The 25,062-nt window shown below is 43.7% G+C and overlaps 1 protein-coding gene across 3 annotated transcripts in view; it reads right to left on the minus strand.

Annotated features, from left to right (window-relative positions):
• The window catches only part of cux2b (cut-like homeobox 2b), an 84,804-nt gene that overhangs the window by 23,798 nt on the left and 35,944 nt on the right, over positions 1-25,062 (minus strand). For all 3 annotated transcript variants that reach the window (XM_038703468.1, XM_038703470.1, XM_038703469.1), the window contains exons 3-4: positions 24,894-24,941; positions 2,862-2,940 (exon numbers count right to left, since the gene is read on the minus strand). In XM_038703468.1, the coding sequence (XP_038559396.1) occupies positions 2,862-2,940; positions 24,894-24,941 (127 nt within the window). The remainder of the gene's footprint in view (positions 1-2,861; positions 2,941-24,893; positions 24,942-25,062) is intronic.

The following is a 25,062-nucleotide window of genomic DNA, read 5'->3' on the forward strand; positions in this document are numbered from 1 at the left end:
ATCTGTCAAAAGATTAAAAATACATGAGCTGTAGCATTTGTTGGGGGAATGGTGGGGAAGCTCACTGTTGTGTTTGAGGGGCAGAGAGAAATGAAGTGGGGCCACAGCCAAATGACTGTCCTCCGGTGTACCTGGAGTCATCCATTCTAGCGAGGGGTGGGCAGGAGGAAGGGGGGTAGATTGTGACCTTGGACACCAGCAGCAAGACTTACAGTGACAAACAGGCACAGGATACTGTAGGCCCGCCTCACAGATGGCAGGGCCCGACAGAAATACTCTCAATGGTCTGGCTTCTGTGTGCCTGCAGCCAGAGAAGTGGGCGGATATCTGGCAATGAAGGCACCTAATGTCGCGATCAGATGGTTGCTGTGTCAGATCAGGCAGTCAATGAGTCATAAATTGCTGTTACTTGGCTGAAAGACAGGAAAGATTACAAGTTGGACCCTGACCAATCATAGCTCGCCGTCCTTCATAACTTGCATGATGTACATTGCTGATTGGGAAGGTAGGGGCCAGTTCATCTTCTCTCACATTCCTTCCTTCAATCATCATTCCGCTTTTGCTTGCCATGTTTACAGTTGTATCCAGAAAAGTGCTCTGTGCTGCTTTGGGTCAAAATCACAGAATGTGTCACAGGAGTGTGAAAACTAGGCGAGAGAAGGAAAAAAAAATAAACGCACATGCTTTGTTGAGACAGAGCAAGGTGTCCCAGATGCTGCATCGAGCCATTTCTCGGGCCACAGAAATGTCTTTGACATTTTGGGGGTGGGGGTGGGCTGTTGTGTGTACGGTTAGAAGAGAAACTGCATGGCCAGATTAACCTGTTAGAAGGCCCTGGGGCAAAGATTTGCTCTTGGGCCACTACAGCCTGAATGTAACCTGTTGCTTTTATGCTTCCCCATTAAGTCCAGAGCACACAGAAGACTATATATAGCAGCTTGGGAATGTGTTATGGGACCCAGAGACAAACTCCTACTCCTACTTATTAATATGCAATGTGAGCACCAAATAATAAAAATAATTTAGGCACATTTTGACACAGGGCCTCTCTATAAGACATGCCCATTAGATTAGGTCCCTTAGGGCCTCCCAGGTTAAGGGATCCTGGGGCAGTTGCACGATTTGCCCGATTGGTACACCATCCTTGACATAATTGTCTGGTATGAGATGGTGTAGCTTGCTAGCCTTAGCTGCCAAGTTTGTGTTAGCAAACTTTAATCCTGTATTCAGGAATCATCTGGTTTTGTTCAGAGATGGAAAGTTTGTAGCACTTAACTGTGACGGACGTTCTGGGCTCCAGAATCTGGAGCATCATCAGGGCTACGCTTGCTCAGTAAATACTTCAAAAGAAGAAGAAGAGGAAGGTGGCAGCCTGTTTAACCACAACGTCTCATTTTGTATTTCTAAACACGTTAAATACAGAAGTGGATGTGGAAGGTTTGAAGTTGTTGGAAGGTACCTTTTACGCAGCTAGGCTGAGTAACAAAAGGTAATGTATGACTGCTTCTCGGTACTCTCTGACCTTTGCTGAGAAAGAAAACAACTGGCTTCACGTTTAAAGCTAAGGTCAAATGGAGGTAGGAGGCTGGCTTTGTTACGTCACCTGATATAACCTGACACATACTACTGTGTACTCAATATAATACATTGTCTATATAAAGAGTAAAATATTAGGTCCCTTGATAGCAAAAGTTACTGTAGTTTTTTTCTTACACGTAAGAGTTGATGTTGGGTGACAGTGGCCTTTCTTTTAATTTCTTTGTTCTTGAACATAACAACTCTTAGTTGACTCTATTTTCTACTTGAGAGAGGTTTGTGACAAAATACATCCCACAAGACGCTCCTGGGCTTGAATTAAGGCCTTGATATAAAAGGTATAGGTCAGAAAATCAAACTGAATACATCTTCAAAGAATGGTATTTCTTATCAAGGAAATAACTCCATTCAAAGTGTGTGTGAGTATGCGTGTGTGTGTGTGTGTGTGTGTGTGTGTGTGTGTGTGTGCGCGCGTGTGTGTGTGTGTGTGGTGGTGGTGGCGCAATATCAAGCAGGGGACTTCAAGGAAAAATGGAGACCTTTAAAAGTCAGTTGCTGCCGTCGCTATTTCTCTGACGCAGACTTTTATCTTGTATTCATTGAATCTGTAAACAGCATTCTCTACTCCTGCCACAAGTGTTTCTCTGATCTAGACTGAGATTGGGCTGCGTTTTGCTGGCGTCTCCTGCAACAAAGAGCAATAAAGTACATGTGCCCTGGCATTGAAATAACAACTGAATAAACACATAGTATGTCTTTCCTCTCCTCTAACTTACTGTCTTTGCCCCTCTCTCCCTTTTCCCCCATTGGCCTCATCAGGCCTGCGTTCCACACTAAGCCAGACTTCAGTTGGGATTTTAATTGGCCCTCCACAATCAACAGCAGAGCTCCTCAAGGATGTGTTCACTCCTCCACCAGGCTACACTCAAGGACCAGTGCTGGGTTTTGAAGTGGCCTCACGCAGAGTTTTGGAAACCACTCTGAGAGCACAGACTTTGAAAAATAGATAAGAGCCACAGGGTACAGGGTTTTGTGTATCTTATATCCATGTGCTGTTGTGCCATATCTATCTATGGCAAGAAAATTATTTTTTGGTTTGTTTGTGCTGCTTCATATATACATGATATGTTGTAGTGTGTGTACACTTATAGGGCCGGTCCATAGTGGTAGTGGTAGAGGTTTGATGGGTAATTTATCCCCGAGGAGTGATCTTTGAAGGGGGAAGAGATAATTGTAGAAGTAATATGTGTGAGTGCGGTGTTTATACTGCTGCGGTTGTTGTTGTTTGTGAAGATGCACACCTCTGGTCTTAGTGGGAGACTCACCTGGGGCCTCGATAAGCTGTTTGTAGATTCCCAGGAAGGCAGACTCGGCCTCCTTACTGCGCTTGTTCAGAGCAACCACCTGCAGGGGAGAAGACGCCATTAAGGAAAACATCGACTGATATAATCCTGGCATATGTCTAACTCACAATGCACAGCGCATTTAAATTTCACGCATTAAAATGATGCTTTTAGCAGAAAACGCTTAAAATCTTAAGTAGCTAACAATGAATCAATAGTAATGAGAGCAAAGGTCAACCTCACAGCAATTCCAATAAATGAGACAAACATTCCTGCATGTCTTGTACAGTATCTTCAGTATGTATAACAGAGAAAAACTGTGCAGTTCATAGCTTGTGCTCACATTCACCATTTATGAAGCAGTGTTTCTACATAAGCTCCAACAACTAGAGAAATAAGCCGTAAACTATGGCGATGTCCTCCCTGTGTAACTACCATTCTGCTGCATGTTGCGAGGTGACATTTGGCCTGTTAAATGTAGGTGCCGGCGTGCGTGCGAAGGCTCGCCAGTGACAGCGGCCTCCATCACCAGCAGCACTCGGCACCTGCTATCCACGGCTCGGCGGGTGATGCAAACCAATTAACAATTCATTAGGAGGGACAAAGAAAGCGAATTAGCCACCACCTGGCCCCATGGAGAGGGCACCTGCACTAGTGGGTATGTGGGTTACCCTGCTCCCAGCTCCCGCTAAGACCTCGGGCCTGTTTGTAAGTCAGAGGACGCGCTGTAGCCGCCTTTCGACGTCCTCTGCTCTGCAACAGTAAATCAGATCAGGCTCATCCAAATGACCCCCCACTCCAAGAGCAGACTGAATTCAAATTATTGACATCTATTGTTTATGTCATTTCTGTCACTGTTGATCACAGCCTCTGTCGGTTTGGCTCAATGGACTCCACAATGGAGTGTCAACTGCGCGGTATAGCTGCGCCAGGCTGCTCCTCATCGCTATGACTACACAAAACATTAATTTCGCAAAGGCTGAAAACACTTATGAGAATGGTGGTGGTTGCCGCGGCGGCGGTGGTGGTGTGTTGGGACTGTTTAGTGGGGTTATAAATAAGGTGTGTGGAGAACAGCGAGGGACGGAGAGCCTTTGATTTACTGGAAATGGCTGGCGTCATCCCTGGGGAGGCATAACGACAGCATCATGTTTAAAGAAATATCATAAAGATCAAGCAAATCCCCCCCCATCACTCCCACTTGAAGCAGCTCAGAGGAGTTCATGGAAAATGGAAAAGGCTGGAGCCCAATCAATACAGATGCAATAGTCTGCAGCTCTCAGCCAGCTCCCAGCTACACTGTGCTGTTGTTTCACTCAGCTATACCCCAATTTAACCCCACCCCACCCCCACCCACCGACCAGCCTCCATCTGCCCCCCCCCCCCCCCCTCCCCCACACACACACACTCCGCCACCTTTCCTCTCCTTTCCTTCCAGGAGATGACATTAATGTTGGCATGTTCCTTCACAAGCAGTATAAATGTGTGAAGCTGGATGGCTCAGTTTCCATCTTTATATGTGGATTATGAGTACATCAACAACTAGTGTTGGTTCAGCTAAGGTTTGCTTTACACCCACTGACAGCTTGTTTTTATGTTTGCTTCATTTTTACTATAGACAGGAGCATTTTCATCAGTGTCATCACTAGCCAATAACAAACCTCGGCTCTTCAACGTGACGATGAGCAACGCTCCTACAGCACTGTTTGACATCCAGACAAACTATTTTCAACCTGAGCTCACACCTTAACTACATGGCCACTACAATCAACTACATGGTTACTACTATCAAACTTTTCACTGACAGTCATCTGGCTGGCCTTGTCTTCCTCTAAAGCATATACATCAATTGAGGCTTCCATCTGCATACATAAAAAGCCTGAGATCCTGTGAAGGCAAAAGCTAGGGCTCCTTCTTCCAGGTACACGCGGGGTCTGCTGGCCCTCCATCATCCTTTAACGAGAGAACACGGAGATTACCTCCACAATCACACCATTAACCTGCCTACAGACGCTAGCAGAGACATCAATCACACGCCTGCCTGATGCCTTCTCACGTTAGCGCCCGCTATGCGTATATACCCCCCCACAGCCCACCCTTGCTATCATCAACGCACTTTGAGGTGTCGCGCATAATATGGGCTGATCAGAGAGTCATCTTCATCTCCATGCTAATCCACCTCCAGCCAAACACATTGGATTTCAGAGCCAGAAGTCTCTACTATACTAACAGAAATGAGCAGATAAGGCTTGAGGAAGGACTATAACTGGCAAATCTCTTCTCCTCTTTTTGGATGCGAGATATGGCTCTGGCCCTGGCTTCGGCTCACAGCGCATTCTTTGTTTTCACCCGTTTTGTGATAAAGGATATGGCTACCGAGGGAATGGGCTTGGCCACAGGTTGATTTTACAAGCAGGAGTAAAGCCTGGGGCAGAGTAGCAAGAGAGAGACAAAGGAAACCTGTTAGCGCTCCTCCATAACTCTTCACGCAGCAACAGTGGGCAGAACACAGCCTCTGGGACAAGGCTGCTGGGAAATACTTACTGATAAGCCTTTGAGAATACTTACAGTACCCGCTAGTGAGTGTGTGTGTGTGTGTGTGTGTGTGTGTGTGCCTGTGTGTGTGTGTATGAGTGTGAATGAGTGAGAGAGAGAGAGAGAGAGAGAACAAGCTAACATGTGTTGAGGAAAGAGAAATAAATGAAGGGGGAGAGAACAAATCTAGAATGAAGTAAAGGAAGAGTGAAGGGCTACTGAGCGACATACAGAGAGAGACAGAGAGACAACAGAAAAGAGAGGTTCGCATAAAGAGCGCAATTAGCAATTATGCAGTCATCAATTACAATTATCACAACTGGTGATTATGCAATTATCACTCTAAATCATCGTTTCCCCCTCTGCCTTACCAGTTTGCCACCCCCTGTGATTTGGTTGTTTGAGGATGGGTTGTGATGATGCAGGTGATTAGAGTGTGTGACGATGATGGGGGTGTTGGCCGTGTGTCAAGGCAGATCTTGCACTGTGTGTGTGTATGTAAATAAGTGTGTGAATGCTTGGAGCATGTCTGCATATGCATCTGTGCCTGGGTGTACACAACATGTGGCTTAATTCTCTGTTGTTGTTTTGTGTGTGTGTCTGTGTGTGTGTGTACATGCAGTGTTCATGGATACACTGCTCCCATCTCAAGGTGAATATGGTTGGTGCTGCTGGTTGTTTGGGGACAGCAAATGGTGTGGTTCCACAGTCCCTGAGGCCTCCAAATTACCTGTCATCTTCCCCATGATGCAAAGGTCAGTGCACAATCATAGGGAGTCCATCCTACTGTGCTGCTCACTGAGCACCAGTCCAGCCCACAGGCTGACAGGATGTCACAACAACCCCGGTCCCGCTCCATGCTTATTAGAACGAAACAGTGGGAAGCCCACCACCACCGCAACACCACTTGTCACAACACCTTCCAGAAGAAACCACTGGATTTGTTCCATCCTTATTGTTAATATAAGTGTGGAGAAAATAAATAATAATAAATATGGTCAGCACTCTATGTTATGTTAAGTTGCACTGAAATCTAAAGCTGGGAGGGTTTATTTTTTTATTCATTTGCTTTAAAAACATTTCCAACAGCTGACCTCAATTGTCCTTCCACTTCCAACGTCGCCATTTTGAGCCTTGTATAATGTCCAGTTCTGCCTATTTTTCTTACAGCTTATCTTCTTGCAGAAATATTTGTCAAGTATAAAGAATTACTAACCATCTGTCCTGTGTAGTTAGAATCCACTTTTCCCCAGTTCCTCGCAAAAGCTTTTTTTACTAGCAACTAATAATATTTTAACCGATTTTTTTTCTCTTCCTAATACAATTATTTTGTAAAACTGCAAGAATAAAGTATCATATCAACTCACAGGGGTCTTCAAGTACGGAAGAAGTCTACAGGTAGAGTTGCAACTAACAATTATTTTCATTGTCAATAATTCTATCTATATCTATCTATCTATATTTTTTCAATTAAGTTAATCAATGAGTGTGTAAAACGTCAGAAAATAGTAAAAAAAAAAAAAAAAAGAAAGAAAAAAGGCCAGTCTCTGTTTCCCTATAAATATTTAATTTACATTTACATAAAACACTGAACTCACTGTTCAGAAGCTAGAACAAGCAAATGTTTAGCATTGCATTAGCATATAGCTTGATACATGACTTAAACAATTAACTGATTATTAATTATTATTGTGACATTTATTTTCCATCAATCGATTAATTGATTATTCAACTAATTGTTTCAACTTTAATGCAGATTCATAAAAATATGGGTTTATAATATTGCAATAAATTCTATTTCTTTAATAGGTTTGCTAATGCAAAAGTGAATTACATTACATTAATTCATTTAGTTTACGCTTTTATGCAAAGCGACTAACAACTGCGATATGTGTCAGAGGTCGCGTGCCTCTGGAGCAACTATAGGTTAAGTGTCTCGTTCGGGGACACATTTGGTGGATGTGTCAGAGTGGGACTCTCACACCAAAGGCATGAGTTTTATCCACTGCACCACCACCCCTAATTATTAAACTTTCAGAATGTCCCTTTACTTTCTGTACAAATCAATGTTTCAATTCTCTGGAATCCACTGGACTAGCTGAAATGTTTGTTAATCAGCAAAATGATTCCATATATCGCTCAGTATTGTCCCTTAAATAAAGATAAAAATAAATCAAAATGTTATCTGACTTTGAATGTGATTTTGAAGAAAATTAAGAGATGCATCTTGACGGCTGACAGGCCACAGGAATGTCTGCCTCACTCGTTGGAGGACAACAAAATTTGGGTGTTTCAACATTGTACAAACAATCCAAGAACAAACCTGCAAACCTACAGTTATGTGCTTACAGTTCCATTTGTATGTGATCTGTATGCTCAAAAAAGTAAATGCAAAACCACAATTTTCCCTTCAGAAGCAAAGGAAAAGATCATATTTTAGCGGTGCCACCCAGCACTTTTGCAGCTGTCACTGCTGCCGTTTGTTTTGTGGGTTCAGAGGAGAGGCAGGAGGAGAGAGATGAGTTGGTGGGGAGTGACTGATGAGTGGGTGCAGGAGAAGGGTAAACACACACACTATTGCAATACTGTCTGGGCGGTGAGAGACCCGCGTACATCCACACAGGCACACCCACGCGTGCGCCTGTGCACACACACACACACACACTTGGAGCATGCAAACCCACACATACCTAGATGCACACTACACACAGACTGTGTTTGAGGGCAGATTTAATCATGGTGACACCCATCTCAAAGCGGTGGTAGCAGCATGGCCGTGGCTGTGGCCTTCTCTGGATGCCCGGCGAGATGAGCAGTCAGAGCACTGACACACATCTCGTCGCCACGTCAATTCCAATCAGCGGTGCCTGTCAGTCAACGCATCGCGCTCACTACAGACTGATGCCACCGCCACTCTGCCCCTGTAGAGCTGCCGTCTCAGCCAAATAAATGGCCAAAGCTGACCAGTATTCTTTTGTACCACTTATCCGCTCTGATGTGAATACATGTTGCAACGATGCAGTGACAAATTCACAGTGAGAATACAACTCGACTCATGGAAGCCTTATGGGAGAAGCTCACCTGCATTTGAATGGAAGTAGAGGGGGGCCTTGTAGAGTGTAGAGCAGAATATGTTCAGTGTAGGTTTTAAGAGCCTATTAAGCCACACAGAAGGTAGGAAGGACTTTCATATTATGTTTGTACAGCTATTACTGCAGTCAATAAAAAAGATAATTCTACTGCCACGCTAGCTACATTGTGATGCTGTATTTAAGCACAGTGGCGCTTTGAGCTAAATGCTAATGTCAGCATGATAATATGCTCACAATGACAATGCTAACATGCTGCTGACCATGTTCACCGTCTTAGTTTAGCACAGCATTAGCATATTAGCACTCAAGACAAGGCTGATAGGAATTAGTTTTGCAGGTTTTTGGTCAAAAACCAAAACATTGGACAAACTGTAATTTTGACCTAATAATGGCACTAGATGAAAGTCATCAAGAGTCCTCCTCTGACCATCAATGTCTGTACAGGACTTCATGGCAACCCATCAAATGGTTGCAGAGATATTTCAGTCTGGACTAAAGTGGTGTACAGACTGACCGGCGGACTGGCACTGCTATCCCCAGAGCCGTAACGCTAGAATGGCTAAAAAAGTACATCATGCTTTATGATGCAAGTTATTTCACTTGAATATGAGACAAGACAAAATGAGCGAGACCTTGGGTCAATGCCTCAGTGGAAAGTGCTGATAATGACCCAGGCTGAGAGGAGAACAGATCTCTATAGATCAAGGTGAAGCTGACGTAATCCCGACGGACATGGTACACAGAGCAGCATGACAGACAGAACATGGTACGACATTAAACCCGGATCAAAGGGTGTGCTGTCTCCACCACGCAGCAGGTTTCCTTCTAGGTCCCCCTCGCCATCAACAGGCAGCAGGAGTGCTGTGTTACCCGCCCTCTCGACAAAACTCAAAGCACCAACCTCTGCGCCAACATCTCAAAGTCACTGCAAAGTCAAAGTCAAGAGACGGCGGGAGACAAACGGAGGGAAGAAAACAAATCTTTTCTGAACGTCTTTGTAGTTCAAAAGACAAGAGTTGTCATTTTCTTTGAGCTCGCGCTTTCAAATGTTTGATGCAGCGAATGACCTAAACCTTCAGGAGAGTGTGTCTGCTGAAAAACGTATCTATCATGGCAGGATGGGAGGGAGCGGGGGCGTGCTGAGGCTAAGATGAAGGCACCGGTTGATGTGCTGAAAGGGAGGGTTGTGAAAAGTAGTAATGAGTGCACCTGGACTAGATTTCAGAGCTGCGAGAACTGTTAAGAGGAGAGAAGAGAGGAGAAGTGTAGGTAAGGGCTAATTATAAAAATAAAGTGCCCCCATTATCCCGGCACTGTACTGCCCTAGTGAACAAAGCTACAACAGATGGGGTGTCATGGGTAACTGTGCCAATGTGAGCCAAAGCCCTGGAGTGGATGGACCCTGGCAGGCCGCTGGTGGAGCAGCCCTGGCAAGGGGGAGGCACAGCTGCATATCTCGCCCTCAGACACATGTTGACAGTGTTTCTCTAGCCCTGCCTACACTAGTCAAGGTGAGACAGCATGACACGCCGGGAGAGAGAGGCAGAGAGAGAGGGAGAGAGCGCTCCACTATGATGGATAGTGTTCTCCATCCACCTCTCCTCTCGCTCCCTCTTAGAAGGCTGGTGACTTTCCAGTGAGGCAATTATCATTGCGGAATGCATAATAGCCTAATTAATTACAGGTGTCAGCGCTGCCTTTGTTTCAGCATGGAGGAACATCATGCCAAAGCCGCATTCCCTAAAAAGAGCAGCACTGATGAACGAGCCGTGAACCACGGCTAGGAGAGCGCAGCTGACGGAGGAACGGAACGACTGCGGAGACGACTTGAAGTCTGCCAAACAATCCTGCGTCTGTTGCAAACAGAAGATGGATTGGAAACACATGGTGCAGAAATTAGGTCCATTATTTGCTTGATAAATTTGCCTGTTGTCAATTGCAACGCTCAGAGGAAGAACTCAGGTAGGCCCTACATAGAACAGCTCTGTGGGTAATTTGGTTCCAAGTAGCGGAGACCAGCGCGGAATGAAAGAGCCCTGATGCCCGGCGTTTCTGACAAACATGGCATATCATTTGTCCTGTTAGATTTGCCAATTTCAGTCATTGTAGTGAGAAAGCTGGAAAGCAGACAATTGCTGGGGAGAGATAAAAAAGACCTAACAGGACCTGCGCAGGAGAGAAGTGAATGATGGGGTGACTAGGGAGGAGAGACAGCGCAGAGATTCCTGTTATTCTCCTCCTCAGCTAAACACAAGCATACATTGGTGCAGAACTTAATAGAATGTCACATTAAGTGTGTGCAAGTGTGTGTGTACTCTACAGCGTGTGTGTCTTTCTATGGGGGGTCGTGGCGGTAGGCTGATAATCCCTCCACGCCCCCAGGCAGTGGGGGCTCATTGTAGAGTACATTGAGTCTAATAGGAGCGGGCGCTGCAGTTGTATGCTGCTCTCCCTGCTCCCACTGTGAGAAGAGTTTTACATAATTAATGACTGTTGATGTTTCCCAGGTAGTCGCCCGGCAAATTCACTCCAGACTCGCCTGCCACCGTCGTCGGCTCCACAGAGAATGAGCGACACCAGAACAGACAGCTTACATTACAGGCATAAATAAGGCAATTTTGTACAGTGTCTTCAGACATTACTGTGAGGGGGGTTCAGGGCCAATGATTCGACTTGCTTCAGAGAAACACTCAGAAAGAGCTTTTCTATGTCTCGGAGTCTACAGAGAATTTCCGCTTGATGCGAGTAAAACGGCTTCCTTTAGTGTTTTTATAATTCCGTATGCTGTTAGAGACGCACACATAGAAGCGCGGCGCCTTTTCAAGATAACAGTCGACGGCTCCAGACGGATGATCATTCACGTCTGCATGAATCAGTCCAATCTGAATGTCGATCTTAATACATGTGAGCCTGGTGGTCTGGTTTTGTATGTACTACTGACAGTCTGGTGAGGCCTCGGGGGCCTCAGGGGCCCTGCACATATTGCTGGGAGGCAGTCCACATTTATACTGGAGAATGTTAAATTAAACATTTAAACACGACACCAAGGGAAGGCTATTTTTTACTGCTCTCTGCCCACTACTCATTATTAATTTGTAATAACCTTTAAGGCTTTTTGATGTCATACATATTTTACAGAGAGATATCACTCCCAGCCAGACTGCAGAGGGCCTGTCGATGACAGATCACCAGAGTGCCACTGAAATGTGCCTTCATCTGCTATAATTAGGACCAGGTGAAGGTTAAGAGTGATCTTTAGAATGTGTGTGTATGCTTTTGCCTGTACACCAACTCACACACTAATGCATCAGTGTGATGATATAGCATGTCAACACCTAAAGATTAAAAAGTGGAGCGGCCAAAAAGAGAGGAGAAGAAGAGACCGGACAGGGGAGTAAGGATTTTCCCCAAAAAAATTTCCACTGACCTGACTATCATTTTAAAACCCTTTAGGTATTTATGAACGCCCAGTATAAAGGAGTTCATTTGAGCTGCATAAATCAGCTGAGTGGTTGAACATTGGGGGCGGAGGAAACATTAACACCCCACTCTCTGCCTCCTTCATATTCCTCTGTTAGAGGACTGGCCAAGACCCATCTTGCTCCCGCTCTGCTGGGAGGCCCTTCATGCCCGCTGGATGCCAGCCTAAAGCCCATGTTCGCTGGTGCCAGCACGCCTCTAAAAGCTGTAAAACAAATGAGCTCTGTTTGGTTAATGTACACTGATTGACCTCTGCTGCCAGGCATTTGATGTCATGATTGTAATGACCAGCTTTCCTGCCCGATCACTCATACACAATGTGACAGGCGCGAGGTGGCATTTCAATTTCAGTGAATGAGGGCTAATCACATGAGGCAGCAAGAGCTGATGTTGTTTTCAAACGCATATCCTAGCAACTCTTGGTAAAATTAGCAAGCATTTAAAAATGTATTGGTTAATATTTCTTAAAAGGTCAGTTCACCAAAAAGGTGTTAAATAAAAAATTCAAAGGTGTTGATATATTTCTTGGTCTGCAGGGATGCAGTTTTGGTTTTATTTTGTCCAGGTTTTGAGATTTCTGCTTCCTTCCCAATAAAATGTAAGGTGAATGAAATTTTCTTTGTGGTACAGTATTGAACAAGTATAATAATATTTAAAAATTCAGTGGTTGTGCAGTGGTTCTCAATGTTACACAACCAAAACTATTGGCATGGATACCACTAGAGGTAATTGAGAAGTATGTCGTTTTGTCATGTGCATGAACTGGCCCTTTAAGGGAATTGACAGGAAAGCTGTAGACATATTTGCTATGCTTCACAATAACTTCTTCTTTTTGTTACATCACTGTGAAGAAGACATTCAGGAGCGCTAAATCAATCCTAAGCAGCCTCAGAAACAACTCTTCAGCAAGCTTTATATATAGGACCTGACTTTAGTGGTTATCTATTGGATGCTCAGCGTTACATAACCCTCCATATGCTCAGAGTGTAGGACAATTCCGTACGGGTTATAAATAAAGAAACCTGACGCACGGCTGCAGCCACTGTGATTTGGGCAAGTTCTCACATGGGATGTCATAGTTCTGCAGTGCTAGCCCCACTGCTATTTCAGGCTCTGCCTCATTAGAACATCCGCCGTGAGTGAACAAAAAAAAAAATAACAGACTGTACAAAAGACATTTCATTAGGGAAGAGAGAGCATGAAGAGAACGTTCACCCTCCCCGCCACACTGCGTTCCGCGCTAAAACTCAATGCATTACTACATTATGGGCAGATGCACTGTGAAGGTGCACACGCACACTCACACACAAGCACACATGCACACATGCGCATGGTGAAGTATAGCCAGGTATGTTAAAGTGCTGAGATCTGTGTCACATGGTCCCACAGGGAGGAGGTCTGCAGCCTCGTTGACAGGGGCACAAACACGCAACCTGCCACAATGACTGCAATTACCCCACATCCACTGCCTTCAACAGGAGAGCGTGTGTGTGTGTGTGTGAGAGAGAGAGGGAAAGTGAGGGATAGGACGTGTGATTATGCATGCAAGTGTGTGTCCTGGCATGAGTGAGGAGGGGGAGAAAAAAATACACACGATTGCGTGACTGCCTGTACCGTACCGGCCTCTGTGATGTGTGTGTGCGTGTGTGTATGTGTGGTTCTGCGTGCCTGTGGAGGCCCTCTCACACCACAGCGGCTAACTAATTTAGTTAGGGAATAGCTGGCTGTCCTTCAGGTGAATGGACAGAGATTGGTCTCAATATGAGATGTAATAAAACAAGCCCATCACTGGATCTCACCGCACCTTCGGCTGTCCTTCACATGTCTCGCCGACAAACACACACACGCACACACACACACACACACGACCAAAGGAGGCCTCTGAGGTTTGCTGTTTGGAAGAAAACCATGAAGCAAATATTGCTTTTTCAGATATTTTAGATTGCCTACATTCCATTTATCTACATTTATCACCTCTTACACCACTTATCTCAAAAGAGTTAACTATTAACTGTGATGTGAATTTAACATAAACCATACACTGATACAATATTAACATATTCAGGAGCACTTCTGCACAATTTACATCTTAGTTGTCCCAAAGTCCCAAATCCTTTTCTAACTTGTCTGCTACTGTTATCTACATCTGCTGCTTTGTAATGGATTTACATGAATTTATATTATCAGACTTCAGAAAGTCCACTGATTACCTTTTAGATTCATTTTCAGTGACATAAAAGGAATGATGATCCTGTTACGATAACCCACAGTGGTGAGAGAAGTACTCAGATCCTTTACTTTAGTAAAAGTATAATTTCAAATGCATGCATTTCAAAATACTCCATTAAAAGTATTAGCAGTAAAATGCACTAATTAAAGTATGATTAAAGTAAAAATACTTGTTATGCAGAAGAAATGCCACTGCAAGTGATATATTATTATATATTACATTATACATTACACTATTGTCACTACTGATGCATGAATGTCTGAGTAGCACTTGAGTAGCACCTATACGGTGGAGCTAGTTTTAACAGTTTTATTTACAGTCAGTCTACTGGGTTTCAACCTAGGGGTCACAAAATAAAGATAAGATGATGAAGAGATGATTAATGGGGCAGAAAACTAAGTTCTGCTTCACAAGTTCATATAAAGTGTTGGGACTTTTGGAATCTTTGCTTCCGTTGTGCATGAATGGATCATTTTGCACCTCGTAGACATCTGTGACAACTAAACACTGCCTATTTTGTAAATGGTTGGTTGACAACCACTATTTTAATCTTTGCCAATCTGTTGCATTTTTATAAACATATTATATTTTTTATATAGTGTAAGTAGAAGTAAAGTGCCATAAAATAGAAATACTCAAGTAAAGTTCAAGTCCCTCAAAACTGTACTTCAGTGCATTCCTTGACTAAATGTACTTAGTTACTTTCCACCACTGGCAACCTACTGCTCCGTGTATGCTAACAGAGTAACAGTGCTTCTCTGTAAGGACTGAAGCCTGGTTGAGCTCCCTGATTCCACCTGTCCGCCTGTTTGGCTGCAGCTGACTCTTGCTCCTTCCTGCCAGCTGCTAGCATCCAGGGTCTGGCGACCAGCAGCTTTTTCCCTTTGGCCGTCCCCTCGGCCCCACTCCAGGCGGGGGCCCTTCACTCTAGAAGAAGAGCTGGAACTCTCCCACTAAATCCACCGAGACCCAATTACAGGGACTGCAGGAAAAATCACGAGGAGATGCAAACTTACTTTGCTTTAATTGAGGATGTGTTTAACACTCTCCTCAGGCCACCGTGGCCACTTTATGTCTCGGATGAAACAGAGAGCCCTACAGTGGGACTTTAAAACATATATCTGTTTGTGACAAAGGCAAAGAACACTCTGATCTGTGGGCTTGGATATTTTACGGCGGGTGTGATATAGGGCGTCGTATTTCCAGTGTAGAATAAGAGTAAAACAACAGATCTCTTGAAAATATAAAAACACTTTTGATTTGTGGGGAAGCAGCAACACTTTAATGTGGGGTGTACATCAGCAAAGTTGCTCCCCTCCCTTGTAAGAGAGTTACTTCACTTGCAGCTGCTTGCTTTAATGGAGCCACATGTTAATTAGTATTGTAGTTAATCCCATATTACAGAGACCCAAACTGTCAGGTCATATTATAAACAATCAGTCCTAATGTTCGTGCATGTGACATTTGGAGCTGCTATCTCTTCTAGCAAAATGTTCCCTAGGTACTAATTGGCCTACTTTACGCTGTCTTTCTTTGAATTGCCAGTTTCTTTATCATTTAGGATATTAGCCTTGACAAGCATCATCCCATATACCATAGGCCCACTAAAAGTGGAGAGGAGCTGCATCTATTTTTTTGCAAAGGGACAGCAAAAATGGGAATAAATGATTCACACTAGCATGTAATACTGCGAGATCTACCTTCATGGGATATTAAATACAATTTGAAAGAAGAATAAAAGTTCAAACACTTAGCCAGCAGCAAAGTGAGTGTAACTTTTCTCTGCTTGCATTATTTAAGATAGGCTCCATCATTTTATCAATCTATCGATCTCTCACCAGAAAGATGAAAATGGAAAAATAATGAGACCGATGAATGCTGTGTAAAGAACATCAATGTGCAAAATTTAATTATCTGTGCTGGAAAGAGAAGGAAAAAAGTGGCGGCTGTTTTCTAAAACAAAAAAAAAGTGAAAAAAGGAGCAGTTAATATTTTTCCCTCTCTGCATATTTTAATTACCAGATCAATCATAACTACGTACTGCAGTACTGCAGAGAAAAGAAAATTGCAAGTCTAAATGAAAAACAATAGATTTGCTTTAAAGTCTTCGTTCTTTTGAAGTCTAAATTAAAATTTCAGGTGCCTTTACAAGAGCCGTCTTCAGAAAGTTATGATATTTAATTAGCGTGTTTAGATTTTGCTGAAATTAAACTTCACAGCCGAGCATCATGTGAAATGAAGACTGGTATTCCCAGGCTTCAGCAGGGGGGAAACACCACAGATGAACAGAGGGAATTAAATCACTTCAGCACATGTGGGCTGCGTATCCTCTGACAGAAGCTCATGTTCTTTTGACTTGTGCTGCCACTGGCTTGATCTGAGGCTGGGTCTCGGTGTTCAATGGAGCAGAGAAACAACTTTGCTCTCTGACTGTGTCTGTGTAGCTCCAATTCTGCGCCTGAAATCAGAGAATCGCGCCGTAGAATTGGCGGAGCAGCTCTCCCGTTACGCTTTTTCCTCCTCACATGAGCTTTTCCTGGTAGTAAGAGCGCTGATGTTTATTTCTCCTGGCATGTCCTCGCCGGCGCTGAGCCACCGATTTCACACATTTTTATTGGCTAATTTGACTGTGCTCTTGCCAGCAGCTGAGAGTGAGCCAGGAGTTGGAGGATCTCAGAGACAGTGCTACTGCTGCTGCTAGTGTTGCTGCTCTCTGGCTTAGGGTGCCTGGAGGGAGCAGAGGAGGGGAGGGAGGCTCTCACCTGTCTCATAACAAGTAGTTGACCATGTTAGACTGAGAGCTAGGTCTTAGAAACTGTCTCAGAGATTAGTTACTGTCCGCTGCTGGTGAGTGTCTGTTTGGTGAGGGGTCAGGAGGGGAATGTGATTCCCTGTCTCTTAAGGTGACAGGGGTTTAGAGGAGCGGATGTAGACCCAGTCAGACGCCCAATAGCAGCGGTGCAGCCGGCGTTATGCGTGCGTCCATCCTCAAACATGGCTAACATTTGCACAGCAGCGGCAGTCAGGCGTGACGTCTCCGGGCTCTGAGGTTTGTGCTGTCAGGACGGTAGAAATTAAACCTGGCACTGCAGAGCAGAATGTGCTGAAACTCATCAATTCCACATGGCTAGAGAGCCAAGTGCCTATTTATAACATCCCCCCCCCCTTCTTTACCTGGTGTGCATCCCTGGCTCTAAACACGCATCCATAATGATGAATACGCCCAACTGGGACACTCCGACAGGGCATCAGTCAGGACAGGAAAACAAACACGCCAACACACACACACATCAGATCACAGCACAGCAGAGGAGGGATAAGACTGACACTGGGAAGGCTGATGGAAAGGTTGAGGCGTCTCAGCATAAAAACACCCAGCAGAATCGCTACAATCAGTCACCACACAGGAAACAAACAAGGGCAGTCAGATATATTAAACTTCTTCAAAAGGCCCAATCTGGAGCTGAAATATGGCACACCACTGGTGAAACACTGCCACCCAACTACTGGGTTTTTTTATGTAGTCATTTACTGAATTGATGATATTTCATTTCAAAAGTTACCGTCTGAGCCTCTGAGAAACTGACTGATGGCATTTTGTATGAATTCTTGAGTTGTACATTTGTGTTTGGGTAGAAAAATGTGTTCACTTTTATAATGTTTGCGAACGCCCGGAGACAAAAATGTTTTTGAGTCCCGCCTCTTTTGGTATGATTTCAGTCTGGTAGTAAATCACCCAGATCTCTCTCATAGACTTTCATGTAAAGGCAGTTTTTTTCGAGCTGCGGCCGCTGCAATGCAATCTCTATGGGTTCCGGGAGGGCTCGCACTAACGTGTTTATGTCACGCGCCCAGCCGCACAGCTATGCTTCTGCCACCTGAAAACGACTCAGCAGTCCTCCAGCTTGTTGCTCTCACTACGATCAGCTGCTGTTTTAAAATAATACATGTAATTTGTTAAGCTATGAGGAGAGGAAAAGTCCGCTAGCCCCTAGGCTAATTTATGCTCCATAAAATGCCATAGGCTAAGCTAATAATCTTGATAGTTATTATTAAGCCGAATTTTATGCTTATGTTAAATGTGTTTGTTATTAAGCCATGTTTTATGTGTGTTGGTGGAGTCAATTTGAAGTTAGCTGCACTTAACCAGTAACAATTATTTGATGTGATGTTTTTTTCTTTTATTGCCAGAAACCGAAGAAGAAAGAGGAGGTAGCATGATGTGGTCACCACTGGCATCTTGTCAGAGGAGGGTAAAAAGAAGAAGGAGAAGTAGGAAAGCAACACAGAAAATAAACCAAAAACAATAGAATATACCTTTTATATTTCCCCTTACCAGCCTTGTTGTTTATGTGTAAATACCGGTTTTATTCTGGATTTGTTGTTCCTAAATAAAAGGTTTGTCACAGATAAATCAGATGAGTGTGAGTGTCATCCTTTTTTTCATTAATGCTAAAGTAGTTGCCTTTACACCCAAAGGTCTGAAGATCTGTTTATCTTAACTGAGGACTGTTCATTCATTTTAGACATTGACAATGAACTTCAGTATGTAGCTGTTCACAAATACTGTACAGTATGTAGCCAAAGGAACAATCTTTGTCTTATAGCAGACTTAGACCACTGAACTGGTCACCTTAGCCATCATCGCAACAATTGCCCACCCTGAGAGATTTGGCAGGAGCTGCCACTGCGACATACTGACTCTTATTTTGTCCTGTTGCCCTTTTTCCCCCTCTTGTCTTTGTGCATTCATTAAGGCTGGACACAGCAGGTAAAAACATCATTATTTTCATGCACTGGTCAATTTTGAGATTTTGGGCTATTTTGGCTTCCATAACATATCTTCTTTCAGACTAGTGGAAAGAAAACATCCAAAATAAACAGTTAGGTGTATATTTTACTACACGTTGTCTATTTACATCTGCTGTGAATGTGTGCGTGCATGTTTGTGTGTGCATGTTTGTGTAACTGGGTTCTGTTCAGCTGAAGGCCAGACATGCTGTTTAATTCAGTTATCAGTGTTGATGTGTTTTGGATGTTCTATATTGTTGTTGCTAAGGATTTGATTAGATATTGTGTCTGTAAATAGTGGTTTCCAATAAAAATGGATGGAATTTTTTAGCAAAATGAGTTTTTTCTCATACTCCAGAAATCTCTTCAGTAACACTTAAATACGCTAAGCTTCCAGTTTTATTCCTATTTATTTTCTGAAGGTTTTTACAGAGGGGTTTGTTCATATATCATTCATAGCCTGATTTATATAACATTTCATTCCTAAAAACATGGCGAAAATTGATTTTTATATGGCTATTGACAATATTTTCGGATTTATGGAGTGATAAAAAAACAAATCCAAACCTCCCTCAGTGAAAACCATTGACTCAAATGTGTCAACAAAATAAAACAAGAATTTTGAACCTGGCTTTAACCATTGTACATATTTCTGTTCTGGAAATTTTAATACACGCATACTTATTTATAATGCCTTATTTGCATATTTAAACATAACAGTTATAAAATGTGTAATACAAAAAAAAAATAATGTATGCAATCAACTGGGGAGGTTTCATGGTCAAATGTTTACCCTATTCACCTGTAGTATCTTGCCTTAAGTGGAGTCACACAGCTTGGGGATAAGCTCAAATTGTTTTGCTCAAGTTGAAACATTTTCAATACCTGCGGATGCATCTTTGTCTCGATTTGCACTGCCTAGAGTAAATTTGCATTTGTTTGCGTGCAATCGGCTCTTTGCATTGAATTAAAGGCAATCGCGGCACTATGTTTTAGCATTTATCATTATTCTGTCACTTGTCGCCACAGTGGCCAAAGTTCAGCAAAAGTTACATAGGCTCATTTTAAGTGTTTAGAACAAAATGGGTCAATAAACAGTTATTACAACAAGTACCTAACTGAATATAAAAAAGGCGCTAATTGTAAATGGTCTGCTGAACGGTTTCCTGATGTAAAATGGATCTGTGAAATTAAATGAGCCTGCCTCTCAAAAGCCTTCAAAATAACACTGAAAAAGCCTTTGACTGGGCAATTTGTTTATTTGTCAATGTATGGACTTCGGCATTAGATGAGAAGAAGTACCACAGGTAAGACCGTACAATATTTTATCCAATATCCACATGTAAGAGTGTTCGTCTTTGACAAATCATAACCAATAAAAGTAAACTTTAAAGTAATAAAAACTGAAAGAGTAAATGAACAGAAGTGCATTAAGTTTGGGTCAAATGAGCTTTTCTGCACTCAGAACAGGTGAGGACATTCACCCTCTGGAGATGTAGAGGATGTAAAAGACTCAAGGAAGGTATTATCTAATGTCCACTTACACACTCACACACACACACACACACACACACCCCTCCATTCCCTGCTGCTGTCTCTCTCTCATCTCCCTACCTTCCTGCCTCCCACCTACCTTCCCTCTCCCCCTCTCCTTAGTATGAAGAGGACACAAGTGATAAACCAGGAGCAGAGAGCCAGAGGTTTACATGGCCCTGGAGCCCATTATGTTCCCCACAATAGGCTGGAGGCCTGGACGTGCAGTGAATAGGTAATGGCCTGGAGATCCTGGGCCTGGCCTGCTGCTCAATGAGCCTGAGACAGCCGAGCAGGAGACAGGCATTAGAGATACCTCGTCAGCCCAGTATGAAGCAGTCTGGTCATAGCCGGCAGGGGGGGGGGGCAGAGTGGGAGTGAGTTAGAGGAGTGGGAGGGTGTCATAAATGGCCCTTATATAAAGCAGGGAATAATAACACAAAGGAAATATTCAGAGGTACTATAAGGCAGGGATCTGGTTTATTGGCACAGAAGTATGGGCCTATAATGTACACTATACATAGAAATGAACACTAACTTGATTTTGAAACTGTATGTAGTCTAGAAGCAGCTTTTGCTTCACACTGTGTGACTCTGCTGCTCGCTTGTTCCGAGCCCACCTTCCCAAGTTAGCCATCCATTCAAGCAATCTGTACCTAATAACCACAAGGTTTAGCCCATGATGAAGATCTGTCTTCATTGAGCTGGAAAAGCTGTAGCGTCGCCGAGCATTTTTCCTAACGGCGCAGTCCCTCATCTATGAAAGTGCCATAGAGCCCCTCAGACAATTAGGCAGGGAAAAGCTTTATGACCGTTAGACTCACTCAGTGAGCGGCACTCTCACCGCCAGCACCGCCAGGAGCGCTGGCTCGTGCAGAAAGGTAATTACGGAGCCTCTCATAATGACACAGAGGAAGCTTGCGTCATAACACCCACAGCCTTTTATCATGGCGCTGTAATTAATTATCATCTTTTACTCTTTGATTCATTCCACTATTCATAACATATTCATACATTCAAGAGAAATTATCATTTCCTTCAGGAATTAATCAAAAGGAGGAAGAACTGGTCGTCTCTCGATGGATGATCAAAGACGGTGTTTATCTACCTCGCTGCATGGCGAGCTCAGGGCAAGGCACTGTGGGCAAGGCCTCTGAAAACACTGAAACACCCTGCTCTCCTACTCCACAACTCTGGCCAAATCATCTGCAAGATTTAGGTTGAAAACAAGGCTGCAGATGTCTCTGACAAATTAGAGGTGAATGCATATGACAAGCCACACAACTATTATGACATTTGATAGTTTTTTGTTGTACATTGTTTCTCCTTCAACATAATGGTTACACGATCAGCTCTGTACAACAAGGAGATGTCCAAATTATAGGACAAGCTCACAAAATGTGCTTTCTCCCTTTCCTGAACATGCGTGTCATAAAGGTGAGAGGCAGCAGCCATTTTGAGACCTCTTTACTCAGTTTCATGGAGTTGAAAAGCTGCTGTGTAGTCAAAATACCTCCCGTGCTCTCATAGAAAACAAGCAACAACAACAACATACATAAAAACATTGTCTTCCCCCACATCATCACTTCCCAACCTCAGGGGAAGAAATGGCACAGTTAGACTCATAAACAGGTGTCCACCGGCCCCCAGTTTGCAGCGCTTTAATAGCTGTTTGATGTTTTTGATGTCTAGTCAGCTCGATCGTACCTTGCTGCTTGATAATGAGGGCCAATAATGATTCCTGAGCTTGAGGGGTTAATGGTATGTAACCGGCAGAGCTGCTAATTACACGTTACAAACTATTTATCAGAATCTCCATCTGCGCAAGCACCACAACTCTCATTGTGCACGCTAAATTACTCCACGGATTATCATTGTAAAGCAAGTTTCAGTAATTAGGGACCCATACTGCTGTTTTCTTTTTCTGAGAGCACCAAATGACATCAAGAGGAGAGGAGAAAAATAGAATGACTGGTTAATTTGGGCCTCATATTCAGATTGGTACATGTGAGGAGGAATCTGCCTCTCCCGAAGGAAAAAAAAAAGGCCACAAACATACAAGAAATCCGTCACTGTTCTTTCTTTCCCACCTCACAAAGGTTTATCCTGAGGGGAGTTTACACTCTAAAGTGAGAGGGAGGTGTAAATTGCATTGAGAAGCCCACACAGTCTTGGTGAGACTGGGTGAAGACTGCTTTCTGTACGTTCAGATGGCAGCGAGAGCTTGTGTGAAAGTTGTGTGAACAGTGTGGTCCAACGGGCCCGTCTCTCCAGCGATCAGTTATTTGAGAAATAACTGTCATATCCCTCAGCCCCAAAGGTGTGCCTGAGACCATGGAGACATGTACCATCTCCACTTCTTCTGCGTAAATTTTTATTAAAATTACCTTCATTATAAGGCAGTGTTCATTATAAAACCAAAAACGCCGGTCTCCCAGGGCCCTGTGGATTAATAAGGACAGCGGTGTATTTTAAGCCGTAAACTCAGCTCCTCACTGTCCTTAATCTCCTTCCTACTTCACAAGGCCAAATTAACACCTCTCCTCAGCTCTGACGGGACCTCATTAGCAAACTTCCAGGGAAAGAAAGAGGAGAGCAGAACGAAAAAGAGGAGAAGAAGGAGGGAAGCGACCAATGACAGCCACCAGCTCTGGGATTAACCCTTTCTCCTCCTCCAGCTCCTCGTAAAAAACTAGGTCGGCAACGTGTTTCTAATCAGTCGCCTGGTTAGCGATAATTAGAAGGCGAGATTGGACGGGAGAGGAGAGAGAAAGTGGGTGGGGAACATTGAAATGAAAAAGAAAAGAAAGAGAACCTGTCATGTCGCAAACACTTCAAAGCAGCCGACTTCTCCTTTAGAAGTGGCATGATGAGGGTCCAAATACCATGAGGCACTCCTCTGGGCCTCCAAACTGGGAGGAGGGGATGGTGGGAGGGGGCTGGAAGGAAGGACCCAGTTCTTTCTCACATATATGCATCCTCTCACACACACACGGCTTGTCTATCGTTCACCACCTGCACGGTGCAGCTGCAGGGGCGCTTTAGTCTATCCCAAACCACACAGCCAAACAAGCACATCCGACATCCACCTTCTCCTCACATTCTCCCCCTGCAGCAGCAGGTCGAGGTCCCACAGCTTACACTGAGGTCGTGAAGACTACCGCTGGGTAAAGTTCACAAGCCTCCGCAAGCTGTTTGACATTACCAATAAGGTCAAAGTGTATCAGAAAACACCAGAGGATTATATTATTATGGTGTGCCGAGTTGCTCGCTGCACCTCGAGATCAAAAACATTGCAGGGGCTTAAAAAGCTGGCTTACTTATCAATGTGCAGAACATAAGCCTGTGGAAGTTACACAAGAGAGACCAAGAGGTACCCAGAGAGGCCTGCAGCTAACAAGAAAAAATCATCGCTCATTATCAGCCATCTATTTTATCTACTATGAAACATCTCTAGACTCCCAGTTGTCAGACATCAATGGTGCTTAAATTAATCCTGTGGGTTCCTGTTTGCACAATAAAGATATGGAAGGGTGCTTCTGATATTTGTGCGACTTTACAGTAGAGTAATTGAATTAGCACACAAATCAACCACAGAGTATTGCGGAGTGTAGTACTGAAGAATGTGATAGCTCTTGCCAGGGAACACGGTTGCTTGGGCATAGTCAATTATAAAGCATTAAAAAGAATCTGCCAATAATCACTTCCAAGAGAACTGAACAATCCATGCTGAGTGTTCTCATGTTTACCAATGATAGGGCTTTCAGGTTAGCGCTGAGCGGGAGTTTAGAGGGGAGAGCGAGAACTGAAAACATATTTGTGGTATCATTTCCATAAGCCTCTGCTTTGCGGACCATAACGCAGTTCACAAATGTGATTTATGACCTTGGTTTAATGGCTCGAGCAGAGTCTTGGTAGGTATCAGATGACTTTTTCAATATGGCGACGTCAGAGGGGGGCATGGTGAATGCACCATCACAACAGGAAATGAGGGCTTGTCTCGGCCAAGAAAATATGAGAAGCCAGATATCTGATCATCTAATGGCAGATAGATGCTACTTCACTTTGACAGAAAAGGCATCAGTCAATAAGCGCCAGATGAGCAGTAAGACGAAAAGTATACCACGTATTCCTCGCCCCATCTATCAAATCGTTCATTCCAGAGGCACAGTGATCTGCACTGGTCAATGCACATATAATATCCAGCAGGAACGTTTCTTGTTTCAGTAAATTGGAGCAGAAAAAGCTTGGGACATCATCAATAAAAATGCTACAACTACTTAGCTATTTAAAGGTTTTTTATGTTTTGTTCTGCAGAATCTGTAAAATGCAAAGACACGACTCCAGACTCACCTGGGCTTGGAAACTCTTGAGAACAGGTGCCACCATCTCCCGGACTTCCTATGTGCAGACAAAAAAAGTAAACTCAGCCTCAGCATTTTCTGTTTTTCAGATGCTCACCTGTTTAGGAATGGAGCACAAACAGCTCCATCCAACAGGATAGACGGCTGAAAATATTTAA

Source organism: Micropterus salmoides, unplaced genomic scaffold, assembly GCF_014851395.1.
Source record: "Micropterus salmoides isolate LMB-PRFRI ecotype aquatic unplaced genomic scaffold, ASM1485139v1 Ms_hic_scaffold_7, whole genome shotgun sequence".
NCBI lineage: Eukaryota > Metazoa > Chordata > Actinopteri > Centrarchiformes > Centrarchidae > Micropterus > Micropterus salmoides.